At 48.0% G+C, this 13,006-nt stretch overlaps 1 protein-coding gene across 1 annotated transcript in view; it reads left to right on the forward strand.

Moving 5' to 3' along the window:
- The window catches only part of NEURL4 (neuralized E3 ubiquitin protein ligase 4), a 56,240-nt gene that overhangs the window by 33,230 nt on the left and 10,004 nt on the right, over window positions 1-13,006 (forward strand). Inside the window, exons 17-24 of the mRNA XM_083472489.1 lie at window positions 1,142-1,287; window positions 2,551-2,766; window positions 6,040-6,138; window positions 8,071-8,223; window positions 8,868-9,032; window positions 9,925-10,083; window positions 11,543-11,722; window positions 12,550-12,643. Of these exons, the coding sequence (XP_083328615.1) occupies window positions 1,142-1,287; window positions 2,551-2,766; window positions 6,040-6,138; window positions 8,071-8,223; window positions 8,868-9,032; window positions 9,925-10,083; window positions 11,543-11,722; window positions 12,550-12,643 (1,212 nt within the window). The remainder of the gene's footprint in view (window positions 1-1,141; window positions 1,288-2,550; window positions 2,767-6,039; window positions 6,139-8,070; window positions 8,224-8,867; window positions 9,033-9,924; window positions 10,084-11,542; window positions 11,723-12,549; window positions 12,644-13,006) is intronic.

Genomic DNA, 13,006 nt, shown 5'->3' on the forward strand with positions numbered 1-13,006 from the left:
GTAGCTTAGCAGGTCTCGAGTGAATCCAGAAGAGTTGAAATACATACAGTATTTAATAGATAACAAATTGGATGATTAAAAACATGTGCATTGCGCGGAGTAGTAGAAAAGCAAAAGGAACCAGGAAAAGTGTAAAAATAAAAAAAATCCTTCCAGTAGCACCTTAAAGACCAACTAAGTTAGTTCTTGGTATGAGCTTTCGTGTGCATGCACACTTCTTCAGATACACTGAAGCAGAAGTTGCCAGATCCTTCTATATCGATCCTTCATACCAAGAACTAACTTAGTTGGTCTTTAAGGTGCTACTGGAAGGAATTTTTTTATTTTGACTATGGCAGACCAACACGGCTACCTATCTGTAACTGGAACCAGGAAAAGTGTGGAAGGGAAGTCATATGGTATATATATACATGCAGTATTTGGTACAAAGTTGTAAGTGGGACAGAGGGAGGGGAAGGTAGAAGGGGGGTTAAATATGCTTCCTGTTTTTGAAAATGCAAATTAAACGAAAGAACGAAAACACCAAACATAATAAACTTCTCGATTCAGGGCTGCCTTCAGATGTCTTCTAAAAGCCAGATCGTTGCTTTTTTCCTTGACATCTGATGGGAGGGTGTTCCACAGGGCGGGGGCCACCACCGAGAAGGCCCTCTGCCTGGTTCCCTGTAATCTCACTTCTCGCCAGGAGGCCCTCGGAGCTGGACCTCCGTGTCTGAGCTGAACGATGGGGGTGGAGACGCTCCTTCAGGTCTACTGGGCCTTTGAGGCCGTTTAGGACTTTCAAGGTCAGCACCAACACTTGGAATTGTGCTCGGAAACGTCCTGGGAGCCAATGCAGATCTCTCAGGACCGATGTTCTATGGTCCTGGCGGCCACTCCCAGTCCCCAGTCTAGCTGCCGCATTCTGGATTAGTTGTAGTTTTCGGGTCACCTTCAAAGGTAGCCCCACGTAGAGCGCATGGCAGTAGTCCAAGCTAGAGATAACATCCTCTCTTCTGCCACCACCACAAGCCGGCTTGGAATCTTTTCCATCCTTTGTGCCTGCCCATTTTGTTATGGCCGTGCAGCCTTCCTCCATTCTCCAGCGTAGTCGTGCGCTTGTCCCCTGCTGTGCCCATCCTTTCTTTTTCACCTCCTCCAGTCCCCGGCGTCGCCCACCGTTTCCACAGCAGCTGCGGCAAGAACGTGGCCTTTCAGGACGACGGCTGCCGGGCCATGCGGGTGGCTGGCTATTGCCACGGCATCGTCTTCAGCATGAAGGAACTGAAGACGGATGAGATCTTTGAGGTGAGGACTGCGTGCGCGAGGAAACACTTGTGTGTCTGGAGGAGGAAAGAGCTGGGCAGATTCAGCAACAGCATTCCTCTTTCCTCGTTCTGAAAAAAATTGTAGCCGGGGCTGTTATCCTTCTCTGTGATGCACTGAAGAAGAAGAGTTTGGATTTGATATCCCGCCTTTCACTCCCCTTCAGGAGTCTCAAAGCGGCTCACATTCTCCTTTCCCTTCCTCCCCCACAACAAACACTCTGTGAGGTGAGTGGGGCTGAGAGACTTCAGAGAAGTGTGACTGGCCCAAGGTCACCCAGCAGCTGCAGGTGGAGGAGCAGAGATGCGAACCCGGTTCCCCAGATTACGAATCTACCGCTCTTAACCACTACACCACACTGGATCTCAGATCCTGCCAGATCCTCTCTCTGGCCTTCGTCTCTCCCTCTTCTCCCCCAGTTCCTTTTTTAGAAAACTTAAGTTTTGGAACTGAATTTGCCTGGGGAATTGCAAATGCGACTTACAAATGCTTTTAAATTTGAACATAAGTACAGCGGCACCTTGGTTCTCAAACTTAATCCGTTCCAGAAGTCTGTTCCAAAACCAAAGCGCATTCCAAAACCAAGGTGCGCTTTCCCATAGAAAGTAATGCAAAACGGATTAATCCGTTCCAGACTTTTAAAAACAACCCCTAAAACAGCCATTTCACATGAATTTTATCTTAACGAGACCACGGATCCATAAAATGAAAGCAATAAACAATGTACTGCACTCACACAATCAATCAGTAGCTGAACTGGGTTCCACACAGTCACAAAAACAAAAAGATGGAGCCACAAAAATGCAAAATAAATAGCAAAAACAGACAGACCTCAGCGTAACACTTAAATCGTCAGCATGGCACTCAAATCAGAAGAATAACGCTGAAAATGGAGCACGATCGGCTTCCGAAAAAGTTTGCAAGCCAGAACACTTCCAGGTTTGCAGAGTTTTGGTTCCAAGTTGTTTGAGTACCAAGGCGTTTGAGAACCAAGGGACCACTGTAAATCTAAATCAAACAAGTGTTGGAAATGAAAAGAGAAAGGTTTTTTTTATATCATATGTGGTGGTCTTGTAGCAAAGTTAAAGCTTACTGGGAAATGGTAGATAACGAATTGGGAAGGATGTTTAAAATCACTTTTGTAATAAAAACACCAGAAGCTTTTCTTTTGGGAATTATAGGGATAGAACTATCTAAATTGGGACCACTGCAAGTGCCCTGTTGAGCTCTCCCCTCCCCCTCTAGGTGAAGATTGACGAGCTGGACGAGAAGTGGGCGGGCTCTGTCCACGTGGGCCTGACCACCCTGCTGCCCTTGGACGCTCCTTACACGGTGGCGGGGCTGCCGTCGTCCCTTCTGGACCTCCGCTCCAAGGTGACCTGGCTGGTGACAGGCTCCGAGGTGCGTCGGAACGGCATCCTCCAGAAACAGAACTACGGGTGCTCTCTGGAGCGCCTTGGGGTGAGTACAGAGCTTTTGTTTTTCTGGGTGTGGTGACAGGGAGGAAGGCCTGGTGGAAGATTAAGGGATCCTCTGCATAGGAATGGATTTAGACACTGGGAGAAGATGTAAAGGTAAAGGGACCCCTGACCATTAGGTCCAGTCGTGGCCGACTCTGGGGTTGCGGCGCTCATCTCGCTTTATTGGCCAAGGGAGCCGGCGTTTGTCCGCAGACAGTTTTTCCGGGTCATGTGGCCAGCATGACCAAGCCGCTTCTGGCGAACCAGAGCAGCGCACGGAAACGCCGTTTACCTTCCCGCCGGAGCGGTGCCTATTTATCTACTTGCACTTTGACGTGCTTTCGAACTGCTAGGTTGGCAGGAGCTGGGACAGAGCAACGGGAGCTCACCCTGTCACGGGGATTCAAACCGCCAACCTTCTGATCGGCAAGTCCTAGGCTCTGTGGTTTAACCCACAGCGCCACCCGCTTCCCTGGGAAAAGATGTATTGCTTCATCATTATCCTTCCTTGCTCCTGTGAGTGAATTCAGCAGAGTGCCACCCTTTGCAGCTTTAATAATAATAATAATAATAATAATAATAATAATAATAATAATAATAATATAATATCGCTTATATTCCGCCCATCTGGCTGGGCTTCCCCAGCCACTCAGGGCGGCTTCCAGGAAAAAATATATCAAAACAAGAAAACATCAAGCATTAAAAGCTTCCCTAAACAGGGCTGCCTTCAGATGTTTTCTAGAAGTTGTGTAGTTCTTTATCTCCTTGACATCTGAAGGGAGGGTGCCACTCCCGAAAAGGCCCTCTGCCTGGTTTCCTGTAACTTCGCCTTTTGCAGTGAGGGAATCAGCAGAAGACCCTCAGAGGAGGACCTCAGTGTTTGGGCAGAACAATGGGGGTGGAGACGCTTCTTCAGGTATACCGGGCCACACCTGAGATGAGGTGGATTTAACCTTCTAGAAGCAATAATTCAGGATGCTTTAAGGCAGAGGGGATTTTCCCTTATATCACCCCATTTCGCCTCCTTAAAAATAACAATTGCACACACATTGTTTTGTGAAGATGTAAAAGTGATATTTACTTACATAGCCTAGGCCTTGAAGCAGCAGTTATAACAGCAAACGGCAGGCAGGTTTATAACTTATCAAAGTCTCAAAAGTACAAAATGGTGTCTGAGCTGCAGAGCTCAGGCTTGGATGTGTGATCAGCTGGGAGGCATGATGGAGAGATTGAGATGCTTAGGCAGGAAGGAAGTACAGTGGTACCTCGGTTTTCGAGTGTCTCGGAAGCCAAATGTTTTGGTTTTTGAACGCCAAAAACACGGAAGTATATGCTTCCATTTTCAAACGCGCCTTGGAAGTTGAACAACTTCCTCTGCGTTTTTTCCAATTTTCTCCATTGACTTTGTAAAACTGCCCTTTGTGCCTCAGTTGTCGAACATTTTGGCAGTCGAACAGTGTTCCAGAACAGGTGGCGTTCGACAACCGAGGTACCACCGTATAGAGTGTTACATAAGGTAACCAGATTTTTTTCACTGAATCTGGGGGCACTTTTCAACTTCAATGGATTTTGTTTGGGACTGATTTGTAAATCCGGGGACTGTCCCCGGGAAACGGGGACGTCTGGTAACCTTAGTTACAGCTTCCTGCCAAGACAGACAAAGGAAGCAAACTCACAGAGTTCTGTAGCGTTCCCAAAGCAAAGAAGGATTGGACTCTGATTAATAAAATACACCTGAGGCTTGACCAGCAAGACTCTGGGAGGAGGTGCCAATAATAATTCCTGTCCACCCCTCGGCCCAGGTCGTTTTATTCACAAAAGAACTTTTTACACAGTGTTCGTAAGAACCCATCAGATTTCCCCTGAGCATTTCAAAAAAACCCACATGGGGACAAAGTTAAAGTTAAAACTACAAACTATTTCCTACTTGAGCATGCATAGTAAAGGTAAAGGGACCCCTGACCATTAGGTCCAGTCGTGGACGACTCTGGGGTTGCGGCGCTCATCTCACTTTACTGGCCGAGGGAGCCGGAGTACAGCTTCCGGGTCATGTGGCCAGCATGACTAAGCCGCTTCTGGTGAACCAGATCAGCACACGGAAACGCTGTTTACCTTCCCGCCGGAGCGGTACCTATTTATCTACTTGCACTTTGATGTGCTTTCAAACTGCTAGGTTGGCAGGAGCAGGGACCGAGCAACGGGAGCTCACCTCGTTGCGGGGATTCGAACCGCCGACCTTCTGATCGGCAAGTCCTAGGCTCTGTGGTTTAACCCACAGCGCCACCCACATCCCAGGCATGCATAGTAGTCCAGAGTAAATAAAATAGGAATAAAAGGAGGAATGCATTCAGCAAAACCCCATAAAGGCCATAAACAGAAATAAACAGGAGAAACAGGATGGCAGTATTTACCATCTCATTGTGAACTCTCTTCCTGGCCCCTAAGATCTATCTAAAGATTGAACTACGTCAAACTAACCTACTATTTTTATGTACTGAGGATGCCTGATGAAGCAACTGGCCTGTTTCAGAATGCTTATACGTGCCTGTCAGGCGTAGAGAAAGCAAATGGCAGAGGTGGAGAGGCTTGTGGAATTCGATCAGAAACTACAGTGGTACCTCGGGTTACATACGCTTCAGGTTACATATACTTCAGGTTACAGACTCTGCTAACCCAGAAATAGTCCCTTGGGTTAAGCACTTTGCTTCAGGATGAGAACAGAAATCGTGCTCCGGTGGCACGGCAGCAGCAGGAGGCCCCATTAGCTAAAGTGGTGCTTCGGGTTAAGAACAGTTTCAGGTTAAGAACGGACCTCCGGAACGAATTAAGTACTTAACCCGAGGTACCACTGTATTGTCAACAAATCAAACCCAGTCAACGCCATGCTTTCATTGCGGACACAATGGCTTGCTGCATTTTTCATAATTCCTCATAGCAATCCCACCTGACCCCCACACTCTGGATATTTGCACCCCTATAAGTTCTCTCTAGCAAATTTTACAGAAAAGCTCTGAGCCTCTGCCCCTTCGCATGCCCATCTGGCAAAGCATGAATTGTTGGTTTGGCGGCAGTTTTGGGCTCCTCTGATTCCTGCTGCCTTTGGAATAAGCAGAGAGGAGAGGCCCGGAGGACTCTGCGGCTGGGTTGGGTTCGTTGGGGGCACATATTTGTTAAAGGGAAAGCCGTCCCCAGCCTTAGCCAGCCAGGCACCCTCTCCATATTTGGGGCCTTGTATCCTAGCAGACCCGACAGTGACCCTTTCTCTCCTGGACAGGTGGGGAGTCGTGTGGGGGTGAAGCGCTGCACTGACGACACCATGCACATCCTCATCGACGGAGAGGACATGGGGCCGGCTGCGGCTGGAGTGGCCAAGGTAAAGAGCCGGGCGCAGGCTGAACGTGGCCCTCGCTCCCTTGGTTATTCCCTGAAGTTTTGGTAACTCTGTGCTACACATTCAATCTGTCCCATGACCCTCCAATGCCATTAGGATTATTATCCTGCTGGGGCAAAAATAGGCTTCCGAGTGGCTTGCAAGTATAAGGACAAACCTATTTTTGCTGGCTCAGCCCTGGCTGGGACGCCTGGTTTTTCTTTCAAAGTAAGTCGGAAGGCCGGTTTCCAATCGGGTCTCCGTCATCATGAGCTGACAAGAGTCTCCTTGCAAACGTGATTCGCTGCCTCACCACCCTCGTTGCCCAAAGTGCCGCCAACAATATATCCACAGTGGTGTCGTTAAAAATATTCGATAACATAGGTGGGCTCTATCCTTTTTTTAAAAAAAAAAGTTTTTAAATTTCATTTTCACTTTTACCGTTTGACATCATACCTGAATCGTAACCATTTTACAAATAGGATTCTCAGAATCCCTGAACTTCCTTCCACGGTTCCCCCAGATATTATTTTCAAACTGCGTCGTATCATAGTCTCCATGTTTTGTTAAAACTCAATTTTTATCATAGTTCTCACTTCGCTGCAAGTGTTTTTAAAATCCTGTCAATGTTTTCAATTGTTTACAGTGTTCTTTCAAGTAACTTAAAAAAAAATCCTCATTCTTGGTTAAATTTATTGTTCTCTTGATCTTTGATTTTCTCGGTCATTTTGCCAGTCTGGCGTAGTCTATCATCCATAGGTTGGGCTTTAACCATCAGGTCTCTTAGGTTTAGCCATCTCCCTTTTCCTTCACCTTCTTCCCTGCAACCCATAAAAACATAAGAGACCCACTAGACTCAGGCCATCAACGTTACTGAATATTTTTTATGACTCCACCGTATTGTGAACTCCCATGAAACAGACTGTCTCTCTTCCTTCAAATAATACGATTCATATTTCTATATAATAAGTGAGGAGGAATTAAAGAACCTTTTAATGAGGGTGAAAGAGCAGAGCGCAAAATATGGTCTGAAGCTCAACATCAAAAAAACGAAGATCATGGCCACTGGGCCCATCACCTCCTGGCAAACAGAAGGGGAAGAAATGGAGGCAGTGAGAGATTTTACTTTCTTGGGCTCCATGATCACTGCAGATGGTGACAGCAGCCACGAAATTAAAAGACGCCTGCTCCTTGGGAGAAAGGCGATGGCAAATCTAGACAACATCTTAAAAAGCAGAGACATCACCTTGCCAACAAAGGTCCGTATAGTTCAAGCCATGGTTTTCCCAGTAGTGATGTATGGAAGTGAGAGCTGGACCATAAAGAAGGCTGATCTCCGAAGAATGGATGCTTTTGAATTCTGGTGCTGGAGGAGACTCTTGAGAGTCCCATGGACTGCAAGAAGATCAAACCTCTCCATTCGGAAGGAAATCAGCCCTGAGTGCTCCCTGGAAGGACAGATCCTGAAGCTGAGGCTCCAAGACTTTGGCCACCTCAGGAGAAGAGAAGACTCCCTGGAAAAGACCCTGATGTTGGGAAAGATGGAGGGCACAAGGAGAAGGGGACGACGGAGGACGAGATGGTGGGACAGTGTTCTTGAAGCTACCAGCATGAGTTTGACCAAACTGCGGGAGGCAGTGGAAGACAGGAGTGCCTGGCATGCTCTGGTCCAGGGGGCCACGAAGAGTCGGACACGACTAAATGACTCAACAACAACATGAAAATGTAGCTGATTATAGTCACTGTGTCAGATTATTGTATTTTCTTGCACTTCCTTTCTCCCTCTTTCTTCCTTCACTTTATCTTTTATCAACCAAAATTAATTTAATAAAATATTAACATATACATATATTTAAAATGGGAGCTAAGAGAGGAGAGGCTCGGAGGAGCCCCTTGATTCCTCCACCCCTCACCCTGCCTGCCCCTTCCCCGCAGAACGTCTACGTGGTGCTTGATCTCTACGGGAGAGTCACGTCCGTCTCCATCGTCAGCTCCACCATGCTGGAAGAGGCAGATGGCACCAAGCCCCCCTCCGTCACCTCGGAGCCCTACAGCGAAGAGGAAGAAGAGGAGGAAGTAGCCACCCCTGTGAGTGTTTGCAATGAGCATGCCCCAAATATTGGGCAAAATTATTATATTCTCTCTCTCTATATATATATATAATTATTTGGTTTTTCAAATTAAAATTTTACAGAGATATATCAAACATCAATCATAAAAACAAGATCCCAAGGAATCCCCTGGACTTCCTTTTGTGGGTCCTGTTATTTATCATTTCCTTCTGTGTCTAATAATAATAATAATAATAATTTATACCCTGCCCATCTGGCTGAGTTTCCCCAGCCACTCTGGGCAGCTCCCAATTGAGTGATAAAAACAACACAGCATTAAATATAAAAAACTTCCCTAATTTTATTGGTGTTAACCGCCCTGAGCCTGGCTTTGGCCGGTGAGGGCAGGGTATAAATGAATTTTATTATTATTATTATTATAGTCCAGGTGAGGAGAGCCTGGCCTGCGTTGGCTGGAGTCAACGCTCCAGGGTTTCAGGCCCGGCGTGTGTTTCTTAGCCCAGCCCTACCTGGGATTGACCGATAATAAAATAAATCACAATAACAGACTTTCTCCAGGCGCCTCTCCCACCAAACTGCGCCCCTTCCCCTATGCCTCTAGCCGGCTCTTTCTGTCCCCCTGACTCTGCGTCTCTCTCTCTCTCTCTCTCTCTCTCTCAGTGCGAGAACGAAGCCCCAGCAGCCACGTCCTCCATGGAATTCCTGGAGAACCACGGCAAAAACATCCTCCTCTCCAACAACAACCTGACGGCCACGCGCGTCTCCAGCTACAACCAGGGCATCGTGGTCGTGGCGCAGCCTCTGCCGCCGCAGCAGCTCTTCCAGGTGGGTTCGAGGAGGAGGAGGGCAGATGTTTGGGGCCACAGAAACCTCTGGAGGGCATGGGGTTTGTGAAGGCCGTTGTAGGGTAACAAATAAATAAATACTGTCTACGGCAGGCATGCCCAAAGTCTGTTTTGGGGGCCTAATTCGGCCCCTGTGGCAGTTTATTTCCTGGGGTAAAATCCTAAAAAAAAACCCTCAACGACTTCAACCCTAAAAAAAGTTCAACAACCTCAGCCCTAAAATAAGCTCAACAACTTCAGTCGTAAAAAATGTTCAACAACTTTGGGGTAAAATCCTCAAGAAAGCTCAACAACTTCAGCCCTAGAAAAAGGTCATCACTTAAATCTGGCCCTCTTTGAAAAACGTTTGGACACCACTCATCTCTGGGGAGGGTTACTGTGTCTGTTTGCTGCTATGCTATGTACCATATTTTTGCTCCATAAGACGCACTTTTTCCCTCCTAAAAAGTAAGGGGAAATGTGTGTGTGTGTCTTATGGAGTGAATGCAGGGGGGAGGCAGGCAGGAAAAGCCCCCAGGAGCTTCACACAAGCTCTGCGCAGCCTGTCCGCTGCTCTTTGGGGCTGGGGGGAGGGGAAATAATATTTTTTTTCTTGATTTCCCCCTCTAAAAACTAGGTGCACCTTATGGTTCAGTGCGCCTTATGGAGCTAAAAATACAGTGGTTTTTGTGCTTTCCTATTTTAAACCACCCTGCAGTCCTCGGGTGGAGGGCTGTATGGAAATTGAATAAATAAAAATAAATAAGCGTGTTGCACCAGTGTTAAGACTGTGGCACATGCATTGGTGTGGGTGTGGGTGTTCTCGCATGCTGTCTCTACCCCCGCCCTGTGGCAAAACCTCTCGGCTCACATCCTGCCCTGTCTGTCCTCAGTTCCAGATAGACTCCTTGAATCAGCAGTGGACGTCATCGCTCTCCTTGGGCGTCATTGGCAGTTCTCCCGAGCGCCTCAATTTCCCCGCCACGGCCTGCTCCCTCAAGCGCTCCACCTGGCTGCTGCAACGTGATTCGGTCTTCCACAACTCCCTCAAGGTGAGGGGGGGGAGGGAGGCATTGGGCTGCGTTCTTTTCAAATACATTCTGTGGCTTCCACCCTCACCCCCATACAGTGGTACCTCGGGTTAAGTACTTAATTCGTTCCAGAGGTCTGTTCTTAACCTGAAACTGTTCTTAAACTGAAGCACCACTTTAGCTAATGGGGCCTTCTGCTGCCGCCGTGCGAAGTTCTTAACCCGAGGTAATATTTCTGGGTTAGTGGAGTCTGTAACCTGAAGCGTATGTAACCTGAAGCGTATGTAACCCGAAGTACCACTGTCTTTATTTATTGTGTTGGCATTGTTTCAGAACAGGCTTCCTCAACCTCAGCCCTCCTGATGTTTCGAGACTACAATTCCCATCATCCCTGACCACTGGTCCTGCTAGCTAGAGATCATGGGAGTTGTAGGCCAAAAACATCTGGAGGGCCGAGGTTGGGGAAGCCTGCTCCTGCCAACCTAGCAGTTCGAAAGCACATCAAAGTGCAATTAGATCAATAGGTACCGCTCTGGCAGGAAGGTAAACGGCGTTTCCGTGCGCTGCTCTGGTTCGCCAGAAGCGGCTTAGCCATGCTGGCCACATGACCCAGAAGCTGTACGCCGGCTCCCTCGGCCAATAAAGCGAGATGAGCGCCGCAACCCCAGAGTCGGCCATGACTGGACCTAATGGTCAGGGGTCCCTTTACCTTTAAGCAAAATAAGGCCCAGGGGCCAGATCTGGCCCAATCACCTTCTCAATCCGGCCTGCCGACAGTCTGGGAATCAGCGTGTTTTTACATGAGTAGAATGTGTCCTTTTACTTAAAATGCATCTCTGGGTTACTTGTGGGGCACAGAAATTCGTTCATTTCCCCCCCCCCCCAAATATAGTCTGGCCCCACAAGGTCTGAGGGACAGTGGACTGGCCCCCTGCTGAAAGAGTTTGCTGACCCCTGCTCTCTATAGCTCCATCCTTCTTTCAGACATGGTGATATATCATCAGTACAGTGGTGCCCCGCAAGACGAATGCCTCGCAAGACGGAAAACTCGCTAGACGAAAGAGTTTTCCGTTTTGGAGGTGCTTCGCAAAACGAATTTCCTATGGGCTTGCTTCGCAAGATGACAATGCCTTGCGAGTTCCTGTGGGTTTTTTCCCCTTCCCCCCACTTTTTCTAAGCCGCTAAACTGTTTATCAGCTGATCCGATAAGCCTCTAAAAGCCGCTAATAGCGCTAATCCGCTAATCCTTCAATGGGCTTGCTTCGCAAGACGAAAAAACCACTAGACGAAGAGAATCACAGAACGGATTCTTTTCGTCTTGCGAGGCACCACTGTATATCGCCATGTCTAGCTGGTGATGCATCACAGTGGAGTTCATATGGTTGGCTTCGTGGACCATGTGCGCAGACCCTCCGCCCTTGGGGAGCTGAGTGCTCCCTCTTCTCCAAACACCCAGCTTCTCCTCCTCCCTCCACTCCAGATCTGTGAGAACTACGGCCCCAACCTGGACACCTGCCCCGAGGGGACGGTGCTGGGCCTCCTGGTGGATTCGAGCAGCTGCCTCCATCTCTACGTCAACGGCATGGACCAGGGGGTGGCCGCACAGGACATCTTGAACCCCTGCTACGTCCTCATCGACCTCTATGGGCAGTGCGAGCAGGTGAGAGCAGTTTGGGTTTCCCCCAAGGATTTTTTTTGGTGCAGGCTGTAGCCATGGGCATGCTATGTGACCTGATGGTGAATTTGGGGTGACCCAATGCAAAAATCCTGAGGATCCACGGGCTTTTACCTCCTCCCTCCCAGGCAGCCTCCTTTATCTCTAGCGTCCCTTATCTCTCTCCCAATCCCACCGATCAGCTGCTTCCTTTCAACACCCACTTCCCTCTTGTTTGCCTTAGTGTCTGTTCCTTTTCTGGAGCAGTTCTTTGCTCCTCCTTTTCTTCTCATTTCTCTCCTCATTGCTTTAGTCTTCCTGTCTCCTCTCCTTGCAAGTTCGCTGTCTTTACCTCCCCACTCCCAGGCAGCCTCCTTTATCTCTAGCATCCCTTATCTCTCTCCCAATCCCACCGATCAGCTGCTTCCTTGCAACACCCACTTCCCTCTTTCAAAAAAAAACAACCATGATCTGCTTTTTGCCCTTGGGCAATTTGGCTCCAGGGACCACACATTCACTCCATGAGACGCACAGACATTTCCCCATACATTTTAGTAAGAAAAAAGTGCATCTTATGGATCTAAAAATACGGTATATATTTTGTGGTTTCATATTTTGATTTTGTTCTGTGAATCGCTCAGAGACCTCCGGGTATAGGATGATATATTATTAATAATTTTATTATTAATAATAATAATAAGACCTTCACGGTCAGAGGCAGTAATGTTTTTGAAGACCAGTTGCTGGAAGCTCTGGGACGGGAGAGGGCTTCCTCCTCTTCCCAGATCTCTGTCCTTATTTTCCCTGCTTCTCAAGCACTGCTTTCTTCCTAGGTTACGATCGTGACGAACGACACTCCAGCCGTGGGCGCGGAGGGGGCTGATTCCCACAACCAGGGCGACATGGAGAAGGCAGACATGGTGGACGGTGAGTAAACAGCCCCACCCCGTCTCCCCTTTGCTTTTCCAGGACTGGTCTTCCTTGTTTTTGCAAACCTTGCTGCTGCTCGCAGTGCAAGTTTGTCAGTGTTTTGAAAAAGAAAAGGTTCTGACCTCCTTTTTACTCCTTTGCCTAGTCCTCAGACCTTAGTTGGCACAAAAGAGTCTCTGAGAAAGAGTATTCTTGCAGAGTATTGCTGCTTTTATTCTTAAAAAGTCTTCTTCTCCAACCACGATTGACAGCTTTTACGCACACCAAACGCAACCAGCTTTCTACCATCCAACCAACCCACACCCAACACTAATATTGACCACTCTATATATGTTGTTGTTGAGTCGTTTAGTGGTGTCC

This window comes from Podarcis liolepis (genome assembly GCF_965112155.1).
Source record: "Podarcis liolepis genome assembly, chromosome: 13".
Classification (NCBI taxonomy): Eukaryota; Metazoa; Chordata; class Lepidosauria; order Squamata; family Lacertidae; genus Podarcis; species Podarcis liolepis.